General features: G+C 37.1%; 2 protein-coding genes and 1 long non-coding RNA gene across 3 annotated transcripts; all 3 read left to right on the top strand.

The window, feature by feature from the left end:
• The first annotated feature begins 1,978 nt into the window (after positions 1-1,978).
• LOC131774632 (uncharacterized) lies at positions 1,979-2,937 on the top strand. The gene is made up of 2 exons (XR_009339407.1): positions 1,979-2,149; positions 2,732-2,937. It is a non-coding gene; the product is annotated as an uncharacterized lncRNA (long non-coding RNA).
• Positions 2,938-3,610: 673 nt separating this feature from the next.
• On the top strand, positions 3,611-9,852 carry LOC131774595 (uncharacterized). Its single transcript, XM_059090648.2, has 2 exons — positions 3,611-3,764; positions 7,915-9,852. Exons 1-2 carry the CDS (start codon positions 3,701-3,703, stop codon positions 9,249-9,251), a joined length of 1,401 nt encoding a protein of 466 aa, XP_058946631.2. The 5' UTR covers positions 3,611-3,700; the 3' UTR covers positions 9,252-9,852.
• Positions 9,853-11,898: 2,046 nt separating this feature from the next.
• Positions 11,899-22,990, top strand: LOC131774541 (protein arginine N-methyltransferase 5-like). Its single transcript, XM_059090591.2, has 22 exons — positions 11,899-11,997; positions 12,200-12,315; positions 12,700-12,785; positions 13,400-13,531; positions 14,323-14,388; positions 14,756-14,799; positions 14,954-15,003; positions 15,384-15,494; positions 15,935-15,987; positions 16,098-16,145; positions 16,726-16,767; positions 17,604-17,675; positions 18,374-18,451; positions 18,855-18,913; positions 19,556-19,678; positions 19,767-19,851; positions 20,233-20,323; positions 20,759-20,868; positions 21,552-21,645; positions 21,736-21,852; positions 22,148-22,212; positions 22,295-22,990. The coding sequence occupies exons 1-22, from the start codon at positions 11,912-11,914 to the stop codon at positions 22,445-22,447; spliced, it is 1,881 nt and encodes a 626-aa protein (XP_058946574.1). The 5' UTR covers positions 11,899-11,911; the 3' UTR covers positions 22,448-22,990.
• The last annotated feature ends 1,003 nt before the right edge of the window (positions 22,991-23,993 follow it).

Below are 23,993 nucleotides of genomic sequence, written 5' to 3'. Positions count from 1 at the left end.
GCGCGCGTCTTCAAAACGTTTGGCGGGGGCGTGTGTTGTTTCGCAGAGTTTGTAACAATTTTTCACTTTCCTCCAAAAGAAGAAATATATCATCATAACGAGAGAGGCATATACGGAATTATTACTCACAGTTTTTGGGCTAACTATTCACGTTGCGATATACCTATTTATTGCACTCAGAGTACCTTTCACCAAGAACATCGCAAATAAATTATCATATTTGTACTCTACCTGTGGATGATAAGAGAAAAATTGATATTCATGGGTAGCATGCAGGAAGCAAGGCGCCGTTTAGACGCCGAACTTTTCACGAATTGCCAACCGACTTAATTCGAATTTGCATGAAGGATCGACCCAAATTTGAAAAAGGACCTCGGTTAATTTAAACAACGAACTTAATAACTCGTTGCAGCCTTACCCTATGCAGTTCCAGGAAAAGAGCTTAAAATACTTCGTGATTATAAATGCGTTTGGTTCAACGTACTCGAAAAGCTTGTTAATCACTCGCTTATAGCTCGTGATTTACAAGTTTTTCTCGTGTTCTCTCAAATTCCTGCGCGCCACTTATCACGCTTTATGCTTAAAAACGAGGAATTGAATATTTCCCGGCAAAATGGCCACACGACCTGTGCATTCGTTGTGTCTTTCTGTCTTTAAAGTGGCCATATCCTTGCACAAATGCAGCAGTAAAACTATATTGCCCTTTTCCGTGGTAGTGTTATGTTGTTAAATTAGACTTCTGAGAGCTCTCATCAAATAGAGTGGTAGGAGTATGTTGTTCATTAGGTCACACGAGGCTAAGACTGATCAAAACCGATACAAAAGTTTCAAACGCAAAAAAAAGCTAAAAGCGGTAACGTTATAGGATGACCCTTTGATTAGAGAAATTGTCACATTGGGTAACTTTTCTACCTGGGTAATAAAAAAAGAAACTCTACTAAAAAAGATAAAACTTAACTCAGCCAAGTGCAAAAGTATTAAAATATACTTGAGATACAGTTTAAATATGCCTGGTGTCCGTTTGGCAAGTGACTCTGTCACTTTAATTGTTTATGAATCATCCATTATTGAGAATTAAAAGCGATATCTAAATGGATGCAGATCCATATCGGACCGGCAGGAGTGATATGAACTTATCTGGACCATTTAGGATATAACCCATATATTTTTCACTTGATAAATATTTTGTTATCCGGTAATGTGTTACATGTTATATGGTTGAGTGGGAGCCGGCCGTCTGTTAGCCAAGTGGATATCTCTTTCAGGAGGATCTCTATGGGTTTACTAAGCGGTCACCCCGGGGAGTGACGAGGTGACCGCTTAATATATGTACAGGTTGACCGTGTCATTTAGTTCGCGTTCAATCTGAGAATTCGCAAACAATAAAGATAATTTTGTATATGTATGTATGATTGTTGTTTCTTAGTGCTCAGGGTCAACTTGTTTAAACTTGGGAGAGTATCATCAAAATGACGGGAAAAACAAGGGATGGACTTGACTTTAAATTGTGAGAGAGAGAGTGCTAAATTTTTTGAGGATCGAATTCCTTAGTCTCCAACACTCAAACCATAATTGTTTAAGTGTGGAGTTAATTCGACTCACGAAAAAATGCCTGCTGAATCTTTGAGTATCTGATATTCTTATGCTGAGATCGCTAATTTAGTATTAAAAAAAATAGTAAAAGCTATTCTGTCGATCCAGAAACGTTGAGTGAACAGCTTGCAATGATCTCTAAATGCTACATGACTCAAAATGGATTAAAATCAGCTTGGTATCCGTTTTTTTTGTGATAAAAAGACGGAAGGACTTTCCTTTAAGGAAGCATCCAGCTGATTTTTAGGCTGTGGTTGTGGATGCTGGCTTCTTATCACAAAGAAACCGGCAGCTCTGTCCCATCTCCTTCTTGCACAACACATGTTTCCTTTGCCACTTTTCCTGACAGCCTCAGATAAAAACGGAGGAATAGGTTTTGTTCAAAACATTCCTTGATCAAGATTCGACAACTCTGTGTGGATTTTTCTTTAGATAGCTTTTTCTTAGAAGATGCAGCAATTTAAAGCCCTTGTTATATTGTTTATCGCTGCCACGGTGTATATTTCTTATTCTGAAGCGTTTCATATGGGGAATAACCAAGTGGGCCAGCCAAAAGGTAAACTGTTCGTTCCGTTCATTGTTTTACTTTGGGAACGTATTTCTTATCAAGGAGGGACACACAAGAGATTATAAACTGCAGTTTACATTCTCTTGCGTTCACCTGAAACACGAAAACTCGCCAAAATGTTCATTAAAACCGAAAACTGAAATGGATTGTTTTCCGAACGAAAAACTGCTGAGAGAATAATATAAACAAAGGTTGAATTATGAGGCCCATAAGTAGACAAGTAAATTAAAAAAATTGAAAAAAATAAACCGTTCTACATAATCTATAAACGAGGAGAAAACCGGAGTTGTTACGAGGGGAAAAGTCAGTCACTGTAATGAATAACAAATTCGACTCAACCACACCAACCGAATTGTATCAAAGTTTTTCGGTAAGAACTTTTCAAAGAGAGCTCAAGTTCACCAGATAGCACTGAGGCACCCGCTAATTTCGTTTTCAGATCTCTAAATTACTCTCCCCAACAACACGACCGTGGGATGTCTGAGTACAAGACTCCTTGGTAAAAGATAGGAGACTGGGAACAAGTCTTTCGTCTACCATAGTGACTCTTTCTTTGTCCTCGATCATAAGGTGATGACCCAAAGGATATTCGCGGATATAACCAGCCAAGAGTGTATGATGAAGACACAAGATTGAAAGCGAAGAGGCACCGCTTTGAAGACTGGAACACTTATAATTACCGGAAATAGACACATTATCATGACTAGGCTCAAGAAAGCAGAAGTACCAAGTTAGAATTAGACTGCAGAGTAGAGTAATAAATGATCATCATTGATTCTCAGTTCAAAATTAATCAGTGAACTCCAACATCTCATGTTTGCAGTTTACAACAGCCGTGAAAGGAAATTCTCGTGAAAACAGATGTACTCTCCAATCCATGTTTATTAACAGATACACACGCTTTATTGTTGAACCGAAAATAAGCTTACCAAAAACAACTGATCAACGTGGGAAACTTGGGAGGTCGCCCTTGCTTTTTTTTTCCCCCGAAGTTTGTGCATTTATTTCGACTTCAAATTCGCTTAGGAAACTGTGCAAACATTTCTATTTATCCAAAAGATTCTTTTCTTCTCTCTTAATTTTGTTTTTGTCTGTTCGTATTTTTTATTTTTATTTTTCTGTTTTGCAATTCCCGCTTACCATGCAGTACAATGACAGGAAATGAAACTGTCTGTTGTTTATTTCCGGTTCCGGTTCGCGTAATGTATTCACGTAGCCCCTTTTCATGCGAAAATAAAAAAACGATTAGCAACGATATCAACGGTGAGCACGAAAATAAACAATTGGAGATTGGGAATTTTTATCCTCTTTAAGTCCTTTTCCTTTTGAACGCTCGAAGTTAAGATTTAAGCAACAGGACTTGAACCCCCAACCGGAAGTTGCTGGTCCCATGTGTCAAAGTGAGGCTCCGTGAGTTTATTTATATCTGACGTCGAAGACCTTGAATTCTGAGCGCTATCGTCTGTAACCAAGATTGAAGCAAGCTGTGCTAGAGACGGGTCGTCAATAAGGCCCACAAGTTTATTCTCGCCGGCGATCATGCCTCGCTCGTTTCTTGTGAAAAGACGAAAGAGCGCCGATGCAAATTCCACGCTCGATTCCGGTAAGTTAGCGAGTCAATTTGACTATTTTCTCTCTTAAATCCACACGTGTTCTCGAACGAAGATATACAGTTCGCAGTTCTTGGTCGGTCGATTGGGATAGTTCAAATGTCAACATGCACGGTCGGCTTCTCAATTTTAACGTCCACCCGGTGATACGATGTGAAATCACCAAAGCCTCGCAATTCTGGTAGGATTGTACTTCAAGAGAAGGGATTGCTTTAATTAATTCAAGTTTTCCGACTTGCCTACGCTGTCATTATTTCCCTCTATTGGGGAAATTTCATCAGTTAAATTACCAGACCATATTTGTGTGATATTCATCCATGGTTTTGCACTCCAGAAAACGGGCATTTATACGGTTTGCTAGGCACTGAAAGTGATTTTTAGATTTTCTAGAAATCTTCAGGACGGTGGTTTTCTTATTAGCACTTTTGCAAGTAACAGTAATTTTAATATACACACACCTGGGAGACGTTTGGCAGATGTTTTCAAAATGCGCCGGACCCGGTGGTTATTTTCTATTTTAAATCTCACAGCTACAATAAGAGAGTCGACATTGTGTGAAATTCGGCATTCTATTTTTGCGAAAAATAAAACAAAAAACTAGAGCCCTCGATCGCTAGAAATGATTGATCCCTAGCAACTTCAACGCGAAAAGCAATGGAAATGTTGTTTTATGAATTTAGCCATAAATTAAAACGGTTCTGTAAACAGATGAAACCTTAATTTCACAGCTGTTCATGGAGGGATTGAATTGTAGTCCCATAAATAGCAACAAAAAGAAGCCGAGAAAAAGTAGTCCATAGGAAGACAGAATTTCCGAAATTGCTGAGCGAAAAAGCGTCTAAATTTGTTAATAAACCGAGCGGGACTTTCGCGACAAGAAAAAAAATTAAAGCGGTAAGTTGCGCGGGAAATATTAAATGGACCATGCAGGGGGTTGTATGCCCGCGGCTCGGCTCGGAGCAACACTGCTCTACAGTGACATGTGTTTTCTAGCGGCAACAATCGAAAAAGGCACAAATTTTAATAAAATGGGATGAAATTCGAGTGCAATGGTGTCGATATCAATGGCGACAGCTACCCAGTATCCTGGCTCACGCCTTTTACCGCGGGATTTTTCTAAAATATATCTATCGGAAAAGCGAATAGATATGAAATTTATTCGCGGACAGTTCAGTATCAGTGAATACGCGCCGCTGTGTGTGTATTTCTTTTCTGCGAGATTTGTTATGTGTTGAATGATAAACACAAATTTCGAGTAAACGTTGTAAAAATCAACGCTTTGCGACTTTTACCTCGTATTTATGATATGTTAATGTACCAAGGATAGACATTAAGGAGCTTGCTAATGATGTTGGTAATGGAATAAAAGCAAATTTTCGTTTTCAAATGAAGAGGACATCGGAGAAATACGATTGAATGACAATGTTTTATTTGCTATGTTAATTTAAGTTTTCAATAGATGACATTTACTCGAAAACCTTGACTCAAAATTGTCCAAAACCTTCGAAGATATGAATTGCAAAGGGGTTTTATCACAGTGACAATTTTCGTCAATATTTTCTGTGAAAACCTGTTCAATTTTGACCGGAAAACATAGGCGTTTCTTTCTTCCAAGGAAAATTTAAATGCAAAATAAATAATTTTTGTTGGCCGTTGAAGATGTATTCTTATCTGAACAGATGTTCATGCTTAGGCTTTATTAAACAATAAAAAATATTTTATTGAATCACTCAGAAAGCGGTGTTGTTTCTCATGTTGAATTTCATCCAATGACGCATTGTGAAAGGAACTTTCTCGTTGTTTTCCTCAACGTACTATTCAAGTTTTGAAAGATTGTGGAAAGTCACTAATAAAGGGAAGTTTTTTAAAAGATGGGTTTAACATGTCATATTGTATTCATGTTAAGAGCGAAAAGTCAAGGGAAAAAAATCCGATTTTTCTTCACATTTGGGAAGACAGGCTGCAACAACTGTGCTACTGGGAAACCATTCTTACTGTGAACGTGTTCCTTCTTCTAATTCGTAGATTGTTTGAACGCACAAAGCGTTTTAAGTAGGCACAGGGAAACGATGCTATAACAGATGGAAAATCGATTTTTCGTGTGATCTCCGATGCCGCATCGGTTTAAAAGGTGAACTGGGTCAGTGAAAACAGCCATTGATCAACAATGACAAGAATTTTATATTTTTTGATAAGGAACTACAAACGAAAACAGCTGGGTTTTTATCCGCATTTTAAATGGCTTTCTGGTATTGAAATGGGTTCTTTAAGCAACCAAATCTTTTTATTGCTATTAGTTAACAAGTCGTTTAGGCAGACAATTGGCCTCTAAAACCCAAACCAGTTCAGTATTCACAGTAAAAGAACAATAGAGAACTGCTTCGTCCAGATGGTTCGTCTTACAGTTCACCCTGCCGGCGTTTTATTTCCATCTGGTATTCTAAGAAGCTGTTTTCATTACAGGAAATCTCGCGTATGTTGAGTTGCCAATAACATGTTGATCATAATGGTTAGACTTTCTCTGAAGAAGCGATCTCAGATTTTTTTAAAACTCATTTATATGCACTTCTAACCAGCAGCAAGACGGGCAATCTTTTTTTTTTCAAATATATTTTGTCGAAGAATTAAGTTATTAATATCTGATGTTTAGATTTCATGATCGAGAAGTGAAAGTTTTTTTTAGGAAAAGGTTAAATTCAGAAAACCTCAGACCCGGCGATAGCGTTAGATTACCAGGACTACCTTCAATTGTAACTGTAGCCTCGTAAAAATACGAGACAGGCGATCGATGGAAATCATCTCCGATAAGAGTAAATTTCTCTGGCGACCTTATCATGTACCTGTGTGTTGTTTGTACAGTGAGATTTGCATATGCTACATTCAAAAACAATTTCCGACCGCCTGCAAAGCAAAAAATTTCTTATCCTGTTCTGTTGAAGATGTTTAATATCTTCTGTTTTGACCCGGTGCCATATTAACAATCGATTTCAGAGGATTGCTGTTCATACCAGGGAATTGAAAAGGAAAAAAAAGAAAACCTCTCAAATTTTTTTCAAGGGCAGGTTTTTTTTCGTAGTTTAATTAAATCCTCTATTGCCTTGATCCTCCACCTGATTGACTTGTTCAAAGGAAAAAAGAACGATTACGGATGTTTGAAAACACGCCCGTATCGCTCAATTCGTACGCATGCAGCTGTGGTTTCTTTTTCACGCTAGGGAACGCAAAGTATGTTTCGCGCATCACTGTGATCACGGAAACCAGCTTGACATATCCTTAGCTTTGTTGAGGGTCGCAAAAGTGTGATGGCTTTTACGGCAAACAGTTAAAATTGTGGCCATTTTACGGCTTACGGTTAACTTTTTTTTATGACTTACGGTTAACCCCATTGAGACCCTCTTTGTGATAAGGATACCCCAAGCCTTCCACAGCCAAGTCTACATTTCAGTTAGAGGTACACAGTAGAATCTGGGTACGAGATAAGAATACTTCAAATACATTCAAGGTTACCACCAAAAAGTTGATTATCAAAGATTGAAGAGAGTCCAATAATCGATTTAAAAAGTTTTTTGCGATTTAGATAAATGTTTGGTAGTCATAGCATTTTGCAAAAATTGGATCTTACAAGAGTCGTGTTAATTTGTGTCAGGTTCCTCCTACTTATTGGGAAGAAAGAAATTGCAGAGAGATGTTGCAGGAACTGAATTCTCAGCAACTCCCATTACGCCTAGACCACGCCCTCCCCCATCTAGGCACGCCCTTGTAGGCACACAATGCGTGCATAATGGGAAATTCACTCTTAACGCATAGGGTAATCAGAGCAAAAATTAAGTTAAGCAAATAAAATGAGCATCTGTGCCAAACAAGAAATAATAAAGTTAAACTCAATAATAATTGTAGGAGAGAAAAATAACATTGAAATAAATCTAGAAAAGGAATTTTCCAGGTCTGAGGGACTATTTGGAATTGAGTATCCTCTGTTAAGGGTGAAACAATTTCCTGGGAAACATCAATTAATGACTAATAATGTTAAGACCCAGCCTCTTGTTCAAAATCTATAATTTTTTAAAATCTTGTTGGAATCATGAGTTTCATACAGAGAAGTTACACAATCATTTATAAATATATTTTATTTTGACCTCCCAGATGTCACTGAAAAAACCCAAGATCCTTCCAACAGCTCAGAAGAGAAAGAAAAATTTGTACCTTCCTGTCAGACCATGCAATTTCATCCACAACATTTTCCTTACAACACACTGGGAAGAAAACACCACTGGGATCACACAAATGCTGCATGCTTGTTAAACAGACCAGGAACTTTCCCAGAAACACCAGAAGCTTGGGTTAAATGTGCCTCTGAGTCTGTCAATACTCATTGTTGTGGGTATTTTCACGGAAAACTTGGAGAACCTTCGAGTTGTTTGTGCTGTTTGACATCCCAAAAATTTCTCACAAATGTTACACAACTGCAAGTACCTCTATGGCATAGGAACATGAATTATGACAGTGGCTGTAATGGGATTTTCTCACATCAATTTGGTCCATTTAGTTCCAAACCATTGTCCTGTCCAGTGGAAAGACTTGATGTTCATGTAATAGAAGAAAATGATAAGGTAGATGACAACTTAACCTCAGTTCATGTTGGTAACTGCAGTACCATGTTTGGTGTGAGATTAGAGAACAACCCAAAATTTGTTAAGACAGAAGAAGTAGAGGTGTTTCCAAATGCTGCTTTGAAAGAGGATAAAGATGAAATCAGGAAAGAACTTCCAACAAAGAAAATAAAACTGACACCTGTTAAAAGCAATGACATGTTGACAAAGGAGGACAGTAAAAAGAGTTTAAATCATGAACATAAAACTGGGATGGATTCTACTACAGAAAAAACAAAGCTTAATGATTCACCTCCTAGAGAAAAAATTAAACAAGAGTCCCTAGAGTCAGAGACTATTGTGTGTGGTGATGTTCTACTCTCCCATAGAAAAACTAATAAATATGAAGAGTTTGAACAAACTTGTCAAGAAAAAGATGGGTTGACCAACCACAAAAAGCACAAAAAACAATCTGCAGAGGTTAAAAGAAAAGCATCTAACCATGAAGCAAAAAAGATACCACAGACAAAATCAAAGAAGGGATCCAGGGACAGTAACACAAAGCCATATAACACAAGGGTAGTAACATCTCGCCGGCCAAGAACTTACAGCAATGATTTTGTTCTAGCTGAAGAAGAGGAAGACTGGAAGCAAGGAAAGGAGGATTATCAAATGAAGGGTAGGCAAAGGACAAAACTGAACAGGCTCTTAGCAAATGAGCATGAGCGTAGGAGAGTTGCACAATTGAATAGTGCTTACCAAGATCTCAGACAGTTGATTCCAGGGTATCAATGTGACACAAAGCTACCAAAGATAAAAATACTGAAATATGCCATCAATTATATTGCACATCTTGATGATATACTGGCAGATGACTTCACTAGAAGTTAAATCAGAGGTAAATTAGTTCCAACCTCTCTCTCTCTCTGCTATCTCTACAAATGGCGGCAAGTATTGTTGCCATGCAAACATACTATGTTTATTTGATAAGCAATTTCTTTTTTTTCTTAACCCTTAAAATCCTGAGTGACCAGAGTCTAATTTCTCCTCACCATAATACTGCTAAATCTTCATTTAAATCAGGAGAATAAAGGAAATGATCACCAACTTAAGAAGCTTTGATTGATAAACAAATTCTCCTTGTCAGTACCAATGGAAATGTAAAAAGATGAGTGTGGAGAATATAGATACTGATCATAGGTTATAGAAGGTTACAAAAGCTTTTATGGCTGCTGTGTAGCATGGGAATCTTTCACAGTTGAAATTTTTTAGATCTTTGTCCTTAACTGAAAAAAAAAATCCTTCATTAAAAAATACTGCACAATAAATTTCTGCAACAAATTTTTTGCTTTATTTTGGTAACCAACTCTGCATGCAGCTTATATGTCACTTCATATTTTTTTGTGCTTGAATTTACTCAAAATAGTTCAATAAAGATTATTTACACTGTACAGTATAACACTATTATATGACCAAACAACTAATAAAATTTTAAAAATATTGTTTCCTCTCTTATGTAATGTTCTGTGTCTTAACCCTTTAACTCCCAAGATTTCATGAGTAATTCTGCTTACTGTCTGCCAAAAAATTTGTGATGTTAGTTTGGAGAATTTGGAATTGGATCAACAAATAATCCCTTAATTGATATTTTTCTTTAGTCTCATTGCTTGTCTGCTTGATATTGTACTGATAATGTAAAGAGAAATTCTGTCTTGGTCACTAGTGGGACTTAAAGGGTAAAGAGACTTTCAAACTTAGTCGACAGAAATTTCAGTCTTCTTAAACCCCAAAAATATGTTTCTGCAATGTAAAAAAATTGCCATCCTGCAAGATTGTGAGGATTAACAAGGCTACAGAGGAAAACTTTCACTTTGCTTATCACATCAAATGTTCTTTAATATATTTCACTTTGTAAGATTGACTTGAAAAACGAATTCCATTCCTCTCAACTCTAACCAAAGGCATCAGTATATGTAAGAACACCCTGGATGTTGACAAACTAATGGACAGAAATTGGTCTTTCTAATGATCAGACAGTACAAAAGATTAAATTTATATAAATATACACATATCAGCAAAATTATGGTACTTGAGTACCAGAACTAATTTTTCTTCAGTGATAATGATTTCATGAGTCTTGGTTTGATTCATTCACACTTAATGTTGTGTTGTCTTTTTTAATGAGCCGTCCATCATGGGGAATTAAATTTGGAATACCATTTTGTATTGAATATGCAACTCCAATGTCATCAGAAATCAGCTCATTTCTTGCATTGTCATACCTGGGTAATAAATAATCAACCATAAATAAATTGCCAATAAATTAAATCACAGCTCTCTTACACTGAGTTCCTTGGAATAAAGGAAGAGAATTTCTAACATGAATTTAAGCCGACTGTATTGATTGATAAACTGATAAATCTTTGTGGTTTGATCAACCAAGTATTTGACTTCCTGCTCCTGCACTCACCAATGAAGGGTTGGGAATCATAAGCAATTAATCAACTGATGTAAAAGACGAGGGCCACAACAATTTCTGGCCTAACATAGTTTTGATAATTCTTTGACTTGAATACAGGACACTTCTGTATCACACCAAAAAGCATCCAATAACAAAAACCAAAGAATATAGCAATTTTCAGTAGAACCCTGCTAACTCAAACCCCCAAGGAAAACAAAAAAATGGTCTGAGTCAGTGAGGGTTTCAGCTTGTTGACAGTAAATAACTGAAGAAATGGCTTCAAGGGAAAGCAGATCTTGTTTGAGTTACATGGGGGTTTAAGTTAACTGAGTTTGAGTTAGCAGGGTTCTACTGCATCTATCATTACGAAGGATTTCTCTGCGAAACTTGGACCAGAGGTCATAGACATCCAGGTGTGTCATGAGAAAAGTTTTGTTTGGCATATCTTCGTGTATTGTATTAGTTAAACTTGTGTGTAAGAACCTACACTTTTTCAGTCTGAGTTGGTTCTTAATTAGACTTAAATTCTATGAAAGAGATAAATTCTGTACTTGACATGATCTCGTTTTTGTTTGAGAAAATATTACTTTTATTAGCAGTTATAGTTTGTTACTAATTTTGAATATCAATTTTTAGAAATCTCAAAGTCAAAGTCTTTGGTTGAAATGTTTCATGTAACTGAACTAAGCTGTAACCCACATATATAAGAACCTGATTGACCTTACTTAGCTAAACAGGTTCTTTTAACGTTCGGTATTAAACTGGAAAATTCCTGGCATCAGGTTCTTAATACTCGAAGGGAGTTTAACTTTTCACTGTAATGATTTAATTACACACCTCAATGGCTTCTTTGTCAATGGACAAACTAAGATCTTTAACAACTTTTGGTCGAACTGGGTATTATCTTGATGTCTCCATTGCTTCCCTACGCTAAAGCATCGACAAGATGCGATGTGAATGAAAGAAACTGGTTTCCTTGAAATATTCTTGAATGTGATTCCCCAAAGCGAAGCTCCCGCCATTTTGAATTACGCTTAGTAGCCGCTCGTAGAGATAAGGCTTGGATAGATAGCTGAAGAAAGCTTTCAAAATGGCGGATCAACGAGTGTCATGTGGTCGAGATTTCTTCTGTGTTCCGGATCTTGCTGGAGCGTTGAAGAATGCTACGAACGGAGGGTAGGAATAAAATAACATAAAATTATATTAGGGTTCATCGACAAAGAATTCAGCTTTTCAGACCAATTATGCTGTCTTTACACACGAGGGAAAAATTGTTGAGTTCAATTGTGGTGCTTATTTTTTTGCATATGAAGTTAAGTTTTAGTGAACAGATCGAGTTCCTGTTTAGTTTTGATTGACCTTGTATTTTCCATTTTAGGTTTGATTTCATCTGTGTTCCCATCTGTCATCCAAGATACCGGAGAGAATTTCTGGAGCCTGTACCGGATCGGACTGGTGCGTTTACACGATCGGATCTGGTATTGCCGAGTCAAGGTATTAAATAGGTCATTTTGCAGGGTATCTCAGCATTTTTTTTTAGCTGAAGAATCGGTATGCACTCTTGTTTTGGGGCGATTTTTTTTGCCCAATGTCTCATTGCATGGCCATGGTCTAAAACACTGGGCATTAATCCCTTACTCAATGTAGATCGAGGGTTGCATACTTTTAGGACCGTAACAGCAGCCTTTGCTCAAAGTCACGGCTAAAATTATTTCTTTCCGTCATCTCATGACCTTTACTTGTGATTATGTGTTGATGATGTGAGGCAAGATTTGTTGTTGATCATACTCTATAGGGGCTCAGAAGGTTTAAAACAAGTTCTTTTATAGATTCTGTGGGAAAAACAGCTTGCATATGAGTAGTGGTTATATTTGACAGATTGGAACAGTCTAATTGTTGGTAAAATCTCACCTTGGCTAAACTTGGACTCACTGAATGAGACTGTAAGGAAAAACTCAGAGAAAGTAAGTGACTTGTGGTTAAGTATCTGTTAACTTTTCTAATGCTGTTTCACTTAACTTGATTTCTCTATTCATGAGTGCTTTTTTTTTATATCTTACAAGTCCCATTTTCTTAAACTCTTGTCCTAGCCTTATAATTTGACAAGAAAATTGAGTCTGTCTTTGAAATAATAATGTGTTTCTCTTTTTCAATAGTTAATTAAGTGCCCACTTTCCTTATTAATCATAACAGTAACAGGAGATGTCATGCCCTTGCACCGTGGCCTTAAGCTCTGTCACCCCTAGTGAAGCTCAGTTGCCATAATATATAGCTGTCTCCCCCAATCTAAAGTTGCTTTTCTCCCATCTTTTGACTAAGTCTAATTAAGGTTTTTAACATATTTTGACATAATTTCTATAGCTTGAAGGTTTGATGGCTCAAGTAGCAAAGCCTTCAATCGATAATTACCATGTTGCCACAACCTAGTAACCTGGCAAAAATATATTTTGTGCAAAGGGTGGTTGGAGAACTTAGGACAACCCTGCAAGGGGTTTACTTCACTTACAACCATCTTCAGCATTTACCCAGGTCTGCCATCTTTTTCTCACATTACTGAGTTTTGACTTAACTCCCACAGGCTCTACATCAGGAGTTGTGTTATTGTGTTCACTTGAGTCTTCCAGCTGTTCTTGTTCAATTGAAAAGCTACAACTGTGTTAACCTCGCCCAGCACATCAACACAAGTATAACTGACACACATGTCCAACAGGTTGGTAGAACATCCTGCCCAATAAACAGAGATGTTATTCACTTTTCATTAGAATGGAGCAAAGAATAAATCTGAGTCTTGAGAACTAGCCAGTGATGAGTTGAGGCTGATGTCTTACCTCTGAGCTGTAGAGACCTTTTTGATGAGCCAGGCCATAAGCGAAGTGTGAATGACCTGGTGCAAGATTTAATCCTTGTCCATTTATTACCTAAAGTTTTACTTTAATTGTTTCTCTGATTTTGCTTCTGATAGATAAATTACATGATAATACTGTCAACTCCCATTATTGCAGACACCCTTTGGGGAGATTAAGGGTCTCTAATAGCAGAATTCCATGCTAGTGGAGTACAAGAGAAAAAAAATTGTTTCTAAACATATGAAATAATATGTAGCTACGTTAACATTAAGTTTCTGTCATGGCCTCGTGAACCACAAAAAGATCTAGCAGCAAACAGGAAGTTCTCATTTTTGCAGCCAATTAAAGAATGGTTTCTTTATATTCCTTAATTGTAATGTAGCTTTATATAAGTGAGTTGGGATTTTGGACGAAGAGTTTGCCATAATGAAAGAAAAAAGAAGTGAGAGAGTCTGCATTTCCAAAGTAGCAAGAGTCTATAATAACAGGAGTTTATTTCAATCATTTCTTCATGCATTTTTCTAGGGGGTTGGCTCTTGTTTGCAATAGCAAGGTGTCCATTATAGTTAGGTGTCTGCAGGGTGAGAGTTAACTATACTGGTATTTCCATTTCATCTATATGTATAACAGGAGTGGACATTTTTCACTTTTTTAGGTCTGGGTTCATGTTCCTATGAAAAGTCCTGAGGATGATTGTGATAAAAATTTGTTTGCTGAGGAGGTAAATGCACATTTTATTTTTTTTTCAAAGAGCTTTGCATTGGTGAGTGGTGAGTGAGTTTGATGCACAATCATGAGGATAGTGATTTGATTCCAGGTCATAGTGGTGGTGGTTTCAGCTTCACACTAGTTAGCCTCCTACCAGTTGGGGTTTTAAATCTTGCCTCCTTATTTCCTGATTTAAATTTATTGTTTATGGTTGTTCTAGTGGAGTACCTTTAAACTTGCCCTATCCCTAAAAATGCAGCATCATTCCACATTTGTCTCAAGTCTAGTTGCAGAGATTAAAATTGTCTGTAACAGTCCTTGGGTGGGAATAAAAAGGCCCAAAAAAAAGTTTTATGTTTATCTTGTTCCCTCATTTTCAGGAAGAAGTTTCAGGAAATGAGTTGGAGAAAGATCCTTGGGAATGGTATGATTTCTAGTTTAATTTTTGTTCTATTCCTTTTTTTACTGAAAAAAATTGAACTACAACAAACAATCATTTTCCTTTCTGTAAGTCTGCCTCTGTTATATGTCATTTACATGCTTTTTTTCTTTTAATTCTTGGGATTTTATTACTCTAGGTGGAATTTGTTTAGAACCATTTGTGGGAACAGCAAAAGAGTTGGCCTGGGTAAGTCCATGGTGCTTGCATTTCTGATTTGTTATCAACCTGTATTTTAACCCTTTGAATCCATATTTAAAAGTTAATTAAACAATACTTTAACTCCAGCTTTGACTTCCAGGAAGTAAATACAGATTCTCAGATTGTCTGCCAAAAATTTCTTAAGATTTATAATTGGAGAATTTGGTGACAAATTCTGGTTAACAATATCACCATTATTAGCTGGTATCTTTCTTTCTTTCTCCTCATTTCTTCTACTAAAAGACATAACAATATTTTTAAAAAGAATTCATTTTTTGGTCACTCCTGGGAGTGCAAGGGAATTAACAAAACTAAAACCACATCCATTCAATGTTATGTTAAACATAAATTTCTTACTTTTGAAATAGCATTGGAGATCTCTGCTGAATTGCCTTCAGAGGAGGAATTAGAAAGATGGTGTGGGGAACCAGTCAAAGCAGCAATCTTACCCACAAGTTTGTTTCTTACAAATAAGAAGGGTATGTGATTCAAAACAGGTTCTTCAATAGCTAGTTAGGTTCATCTACAAGGCAACTTTTGAAACCCTTGCCAAGATGTTAATCACAGGATATAAATATATAGCATTTTTTTTTTATTTAATCTGATAACCCTTCTCTAACTGATCACAGCAGAACCCAGAATACTCATCTACTAATTGTGAGCTTTGGCCAGACTTGCCTTAAAGTTCTCCAGACCTAACTGACTGAGTATTAGACTTATACAAAATCCAAAGGTCTGAGATTCAATTCCACAGGAAAGACTCCAGGTTTTTCTTTGCCTCATGCATGTGACAAATGAACAGTGTCTTACTTCATTCAACAACTGAGCTCAAAGTTTACCATTTTTCATCATCACTGAACAATTTTCATTCTTTCTTTTATACCTTTGTGTTAACATGTATCATTTTTGGAAATTTTAGGTTACCCTGTGTTGCCTAGAGCCCACCAAGCATTTGTTAGGAGATTGTTTAGGGTAACTTTTTTTAATTTCATAATTTTATTGTGCCCTTAATATTTTTATATTCTTTTTTTCAATTCACTTAGCCCACTTACAGTGGATGTGCATATCTTTTTACTTCATAGCTAAATACTCAACTGATTTTGACTGGTGTAAACAAGCATAAGGACAAGGTAAAAAACTTGTAGTCCAGCAATGAAAATGTTAGGACTGACCATCAAATCAGTAATGGCTCCACATTGTGTGACAAATAATGGAACATCTGTTAATCTCTAGCTACAATGTATTTGATGAACAGTGTGTATTGTGACTATATTTTATGATTTGTTTCAAAGTTTTTCACAGGCTTATTTAGAATGCATTGCCTCTAAATCCCTGTCTTGTGGAGGCTAAAGTGTTAAATAGTTTATTTTGTGGTGTGTGAAACATTCTTTGCAGTGCTGGGCTATGAGCATTTCCTCCTTTTAAGGGAAAGTCTGTTGTACAAGTCTAGAAAAAAATCAGCAAAAACAAAAATTGATATTAGCACCTGTCTATTTGCATGATTAACGCCAATTACATAGTCATTTAACCTAAAATTAGTCAACAAAGGTTAGATGATGGAATTCAAGGGAAGATTTTTACATGATTTTAAAGCAAAATGTGTCATTTTCTATGCAGTCCAGTAAGCCACATTTCTACCTTCCATTTGCTTTTTTAAGTTATGATGATAATTTAATACATGTGCATACTGTATTATAATATTTTTTTTAGGGATTAGGATTTTATTACCAGTACCTTGCCCACCTTTATCAGGTCAGTGTTTGGTTGTAGTTAAAATGTCATACTGTATTTGTGAATGTTTGGGGTAATTTTAGGGATGGTTGGGAGGGGGAATGTATTGTGGCCCTTCATTTTCAAGCAAAAAATAAAAACATTTATATTTGTTACAGTCTGATCATTCGGTGGAGAAAGGGGTTGTTGTGTTTTTAGTAATTGTGATTGATGTTTTGATAATCCAAGCAGATGTCACCATCAAGATTGTGCTCAATGCTTGTCTCTTACTGCCTTTCTTTCTCAAGTTATATATTTTGGTTAAAAATTCTGTGGTGTTTAGAGCTTTAACAGATAGTAACATATAGTGTTAAGCACCAGCTATGGGCAATACCTTCATTTTTGTCCTTGTTTCTTGTTCGTCCTCCCAGAGAGGAATAAGCAAAACTCTCTGGTTTATCAAACTATGATCTATTAAACACATTTAAAGATGAAACAATCCCCTCTTTGTTATGGAACTCTAATATATAGATTTAGGTAAGCCTAAAAGTGGAGCTCACATTTTTTTTCCCGCACGTCTCTTCAACAAAACTAAAGCCCCTACTATGGATAAAGTGTGTGGTAATATTAATGGATTTTCATTTGCAACTTCTCTGTGTCCGCATAGGGGACTGATTATAAGATAGTGCCTGTGATGCAGTTGGCTGCGCATGCTAAAAGTAGCACCTTGTATAGTCGTACAGTCATACGGTTGTACATCCAAATTTTTTCAGCTTGATGGGTTACCACTATTTTTTATAATTATGGGGCTAAACTCTGTGAGCTCTGCTATTATTTATTGTCTGTAGGTTCACTGAGAATTGTTGTATCATTCACAGACACAGCCAGAGTTGGACAACTTGAGTCAGTTTGCCAAGGGGTATGAGGACTACCTTCAATGTCCCCTACAGGTTGGTTACATTTCTTGGACAGTTTTTTGTGGAGGCAGGGTGGTCAAGCAGTCAGGAAACTGTTCTGTTAATCTGCTGGGGTCCTGGGTTTAAGCTTTCTGACCTGCTATTCGCTGGACATGTTTTTGGTTGCCCTGGGTTCAACTCCTTGGCTGCTCTCTGTTTGTAGCCAGCTGGTTTGCCTCCTGCCACTGTTGGGTTCTTAAACACTGTGTTTATGTTTATTTACTATGTTTATTTCCAAATTGAATTGATTATTTCTAAATTTGTTCATGCATCAAGACTTGTTAAATGCATCATAAAAACTGTTTGTTATTATTGTTATTATCATTATTACTATTATTAGCATTATTATTATTATTATTATTATTATTATTATTAATGATCCTCACTCTCTTAAATCTTTGTGTGTCCGTACATGTGTGTTTGTTTTGGCAGCGCATGAGTTTGTAGCATCAACCATTGACTTCATTTTCTTTACAAGGAAATCAAACATTTTCTGTGCCCCTCATGTTTAAACTATTTCTTTTTCTTCACCATCTGATCTCAAAACTGGGCTTGATTTTACTCTTTGTTGTTATTTAATTTTTGGTAGCATGCCTGAAATGGTGCCAGGGTGCTTAAGCTGCCTTAAGATTGATTTATGTATTTTGTAATGATGAATATATGATTATGATTATGATTATGATTTTTTCCAGCCGTTGATGGACAATCTTGAGTCTCAAACCTATGAAATATTTGAAAGAGATCCCATTAAATACAGACAGTACCAAAAGGTAAGGTTTTCGTGATTATTTATTGTATTTGCTTTTATTTATTTATAAAGAAAGCCAATATATCTTGGTAGTGGCGACGAAATAAAACTACAACAGTAGCCTGTTTTACTGGTGGTTGGTGAGAATTTTAGCCGGCGAAGCCTTGAATACGAACAGAGGAGCTTCAAGTGATATCCTCAATTTTTCGTTCAGACTCCATCGCACCTGTGCCGCCCATTTTCGCGGCTCTGCCGCTGTAAGCGTCGAGGCACACACTGAATAAACCGTCAGCTGTGCAGGCCTCTACAGCATTTGTTTTACTTCCTTGTCTTTCTTTTCTTTTTTTTTGGGATGTTTGGTTTAAGTGGTAAAGATTCATCTCTCCTGTTCATGTATACTTTTCTTTTTTGGTTTTTTTTTCTAGGCGGTGCACCAGGCGTTACTGGATAGAGTTCCAGAAGACAAGAAAGATTCTGATGTAACGTGAGTATCGTACTCGTCAGTCACTGCCTGTTTTCCTGCGAAATCTAGTGTGTGCCAAGAATCATTCTGAATTATTTTTCGACGAACTATGGTGCTGCGTCGAAGAGGGGTATAGCAAGATAATCTGGTTTTATCAATTGAGTTGATGATGTAACTGAACACCGTAAAGAATATCTTTAAGCTGACGTTTCGAGCGTTAATCCTTCGTCAGAGCAAAAGATGAAGGGCTAACGCACTAAACGTCAGCTTTAGAAACTCTTGATAGTGGCTAATTTACATCATCAACTGAGTTGATGACACCAAGTTAGCTTGTTTTATCACTCGCAACTTGGTCATTCGCTTTTTCTTCGGGTTGACATGAAATACATGAAGTTCTCATCGTTTTGTTGTGTTATTAACCCTGTTCTGTTTGGCTGTTGTATTTACAGTAGTTGTTTTTTTGAACAGGTAGTCGAGAATTGCTTTTCATGTTGTCTACTCGGTGTAAAATCACTTTTGTGACAAAAATATTCCTGCTGCTGTTGTTGCTTGTTGAAGAAAGAAAACTAGTCATAGGTTCTGTTCTCACCCCGGTATAAGATGAATTAAAGATATTCGAATTGAACGAAGAGGAAAGTTCAGAAAAGTCTGTTTCCTTTTCAGAGTGATAATGGTGGTGGGTGCAGGGCGTGGTCCCTTAGTGAGAGCGTCACTGACAGCAGCTGAGGAATCAGGACGGAAAGTCAGAATATATGCAGTGGAGAAGAACCCAAACGCTGTTGTCACGTACGTACTACAATACTGTACATATTTTTTGCCCTTGAACTGACAGAACTTTTGTAATCGTCACCTAAGCCTTAATAATTCCTTCCAGATTGGAGACATTGAAAGAAGAGGAATGGAATGGTGACGTCACTGTAGTCTCATCGGACATGCGCGAATGGGATTCTCCCGAACAGGTTTGAAAATTGCGCGCCATTTTAGTAAGTAGGTTGTAAAGTTTTTCTAATAAAAGAATTGCGGCAGAATAAATAGCCATCAAGAAAGTGTGTTTTGAGAGATAAGAGCTGCCTTTGGCGCGCTTAGAACCCCATTAGCTACCAGCTACTAACTTCCGGCATTTAGTAAAATGTTACAAACTTCCTCGTAACCTTTGTAAAGTGAAAAAGTTAAGCTAGAGGTCAATTGTGTGAATTTTACCTCTAATGCACGAAAAGAATTACAAATTTGGACCGAGGAAGAAAGCGCTATCATTGTCCGCTACTCCATTCATAAACAAAGGTCTTGTTGAACCTATACTTGTTTATTTATTTATTTATTTATCTATTTTTTTTCCGTAGGCCGATATACTTGTGAGCGAGTTGCTGGGATCTTTTGGTGACAATGAGCTTTCTCCAGAGTGTTTAGATGGAGCACAGAGGTTCCTGAAAGGTCAGCTGGTATAGAGCTACATCGTAAATGGATTAAACTTTTTCGTTTCTGTTGTTTTCGTGGAGAAGGAAGAGACTCAGAGACAAACACAACGCAAGATGGCGGGTCGTACTTAAGTGCACTGAAGCACATTTTCAAACAAGTAACCGCTGGTACAACAATAATCAATCACTCAAGTCACCAAAACTTCCACATTTTGGAAACGTTTCTTATCTGCCCAGAGATTAAATACGAGCCAACTCTTACGCCAGGGCCTGATTTTCACTTTAGTAGATCGACTCCGATATTCCGCGCCAGCACACGCATACGTGATGCCGACCATAACAGTTCGAGCTGACACAACCTTTGAGAATGCTTACATTTTGTGGATAAAAATCTTAGGCATTTAGCAGGTATACCGTTAGTATGATTTGACCTTATTCTTTTTGTTTCCAGATGATGGGATCAGTATTCCCTGTGAATACACGTCTTTTCTTGCACCAATATCTGCTCCCAAATTACATTACGATGTGTCACAGGGAAACGACACAACCAAGGGACCCCTGGTTAGTAAACAATCAATATTTAAGTCTGTTAGTTCATATATATCAGTAATGATTAGTAATTATTTTTGAAAGTAAGTACAACTTGAAAATCTTCACTGCTCCTTGCAGGTTTATAGTTACCCTTGTTTCTCCTTAGATTATCATTCTGAGTCACACATTGAGGTCACGAGAATAAAGGAATGATCATCAACTAAAGAAGTTCTAGACTGTAAACAAATTCTCCTTGTCAGCACCATAGGAAATATACAGAAAATAGTATGGAGAATATGTATACTGATGTTAGGGTGTACAGGGTTGATGTATCATGGAATTAGACTAGTGACTATTCTCCAATGATTTCGGTTGAGTAACAAACACCTACTTGATCCTTTGGTGTACGGATTTTGTAGTGTCAGCTGTGAGATGTTTGTATGTATTCTAATCATAGTGTTTTCGAATCCGTTCACGGTTTGATTCACATCACAGGTCAAATCGGAAGGATTCTCTTTTTCAATTTTATCACAAACTTATTGTGCTTGCCACAAGAGGATTCGTGTTGCTGATGTCCTCTAGTAACATCTGGAAAATATTTGTGTTATAATTCGCACTTGTTTTACGTATCTTTATACCCCTCTCCCCCATTTAAAAGCTAGATATATTCGCCACGACCGCTTGCTAAAGTTTCGCGGTCTTTTTTGCCACAGGCCCCGTTTGAGACTCCGTACGTTGTAAGACTTCATAATATCACCGCTATGTCACCACCGCAGCAGTGCTTTGTTTTCGCACATCCAAACAGAGGTGAGTGAACGAAATTCAAAGCTAGTTAAATACACGATCAGTTTGCGGACTTCTGGTGAACTGGTAAGAACTTTGTCTTTTCGATTTCAGCTAGCAGAATCGACAATTCTCGAGTGAAATCACTCGAATTTGATGTGAAGACGAGTTTTACAATGCACGGCTTCGCTGGATACTTTGAAACAGTACTCTATGGGGACATTATGTTAAGTAAGTCCAGTGTGAACAATAACGTTTACCTTAATATGGCTTTAAAAAGAGATTTTTGTGCATGAAGTTACCTTTTGCTCGGTGCGAGCTCTATCATTTCTATGCAACACGCGCAGCCGTTCTCGCCAATCAGAGCAAGCCTTTGCTTTCTCTTAATCCAACTGTCAGCTGTCCTTGCCAGTGGCTGCCGTTTGTTTACCTTTTCGGTTAAAAAGATAAAGTTTTCACTGCGATATGTGTTGTTTCACCTCGCTCATTTTTACCGTTAACTCTCTATATGCTTTCTCTGTTCTAGGTATCAAACCAGACACTCATTCGGAAGGCATGTTCAGCTGGTTTCCATTTTTCTTTCCCATAAAGGTAAGGAAACATTGATTATCTTGAACTAGCCACGGGTAACGCTTAAGTTCCTGACACCAATTTGTTTCTGGTTGTTTTGAAGGAACCGCAGTATGTTACTGCGGGCTCAACAGTAGCCTGCCACTTCTGGAGAAAATGCACACCGAAAAAGGTCTGGTACGAGTGGTGTATATCACGTCCCGCCCCAGTTCCCCTTCATAATCCCGGAGGAAGATCTTACGTCATTGGACTCTAAACCGTTGAAAATAGTTGTGTGTTTTCTGTTTGTACCTTTCCTGTCAATAAAAGACCTGAGAGTCGATATTTCTTTTTTAAATGATGAGTGTTAGGGCCTACTATGTAATTTTTTTTATTTTACGCATTTGAAGTCGATAACTGTCAAATTGTTTCAGAAGAATGGTATGTACAATTGAGCAGAGAAGGTATTTAAGCAGTATCATCGATATTAAGTAGAACCCTTTGCAGCAAAACGTTTCTGTTTGAATCGTTATTGCTGCAATAAAACCCGCTACCGTATCATAAACAGAACATCTGAAGTAATGAAATGCTTGTTTCAGTTATTGTCTTTTGGTTTACGCTTCTTTTGGCCACTATTTTTTCTTTTCGTTTAAGAGAACGCTCTTAGTGACCGGAATTGTTCGCAAGGCTTGCAATTTTCCTTCTTAAGGTGGAAAGTAACTCAATTTTAATTTCGTGAGACCAGTATCTCGTCGCCATCACGATATTTCCAATTTCTCTGATAACCGATGTTTGATTAAAAGGAAATGTTATTTTTAAAGCTGCTTTTATCGTCTTTGACGCTTTTAATATTGCCTAATGGTACTTAGAACACGAACATTTCCATCAAAGAATTAGTTTGTTTTTATTTCAAGTCGATTTTCCGCTCTTTTTTATCAGAAAAACCTTGACCTTGTAAACTAAATCAATTTGTTTTCTTGGAGGAATCGACTCGGAAATGACTGAAACTTTTAGGTTGTTATGTCAGATTGCATCAGAGCATAACTTGACGACACTAGAGCTAATATCAGTAAATTTCTAGATAAGAAAAAAACATCAAGTGAGTTCAATGTAAACATTTCCAATGCATCACGTACGGCGTTACTCACTCTGGAAAAACGCTTGTAGAAGTCACGTTTTAGATCTCACGCGCACTTTAGCACTTTCAACACAGAGTTATCAGATATATGTTTGAATTAAATGTGCAAGTTGTTTTAAAGTTGACATGTTAATGAAGCTAACTTGCGGGTGGTTCGCGCTAAAAGGACAGAAATGGTAATTTATTTGGGAAATCGTTAGATTCGAATTACAGTTTGATGCGTGTGAAATTAGAAGTCACGAAAGGTGTCTGAAGACAGGAAAAGGAGATCAACAATTTTTCCTTTAAATTATTCTCTTTCCGCAATCAAGCGAGTTTCTGATTTTTTGTCAGGGCGTCCCATGCGTAACGTTCATTTCCTGTGATTATCGTGTGAAGGTCCTCGATACTTCACTCAATACTTTTAATTGTACTGGGTGCTTTTATGTGGGAAAACAAAGATGGTGTACTTATACAATTTGACCAGCATGTTGCCAAAAGCTTATGGTGCTTTTACAGCGTTAGCGTGATTGAACTTTTGAAATGTTTCGGTGTTATATTGGCGAAATAAAATTAAGCTGGACCCGTCAGTTAAGCACACAAAATACCTCGTTTAAAAAACTGCATCCAAAAATAGAGGTCGCCATGAGAGAGGGAGTTTGTTGATATGTGTTTGATAGTCTCAGAAAATCTTCGTTAGTGTTTC

The sequence above is a fragment of the Pocillopora verrucosa genome, chromosome 3 (assembly GCF_036669915.1).
Source record: "Pocillopora verrucosa isolate sample1 chromosome 3, ASM3666991v2, whole genome shotgun sequence".
Lineage (NCBI taxonomy): Eukaryota > Metazoa > Cnidaria > Anthozoa > Scleractinia > Pocilloporidae > Pocillopora > Pocillopora verrucosa.
The sequence above is the reverse complement of the archived record's forward strand: the minus strand, read 5'-3'. Positions and strand labels throughout refer to the sequence as shown.

Bases quoted from the DNA above. Each gene is read 5' to 3' on its own strand.
- LOC131774541 (XM_059090591.2), top strand. From the start codon at position 11,912: ATGGCGGATCAACGAGTGTCATGTGGTCGAGATTTCTTCTGTGTTCCG. The intron at 11,998-12,199 runs GTAGGAATAAAA...TTTCCATTTTAG, and splicing joins AAGAATGCTACGAACGGAGG to GTTTGATTTCATCTGTGTTC. The intron at 14,389-14,755 runs GTAAATGCACAT...CCTCATTTTCAG, and splicing joins AAAATTTGTTTGCTGAGGAG to GAAGAAGTTTCAGGAAATGA.
- LOC131774595 (XM_059090648.2), top strand. From the start codon at position 3,701: ATGCCTCGCTCGTTTCTTGTGAAAAGACGAAAGAGCGCCGATGCAAAT. The intron at 3,765-7,914 runs GTAAGTTAGCGA...TTGACCTCCCAG, and splicing joins AAATTCCACGCTCGATTCCG to ATGTCACTGAAAAAACCCAA.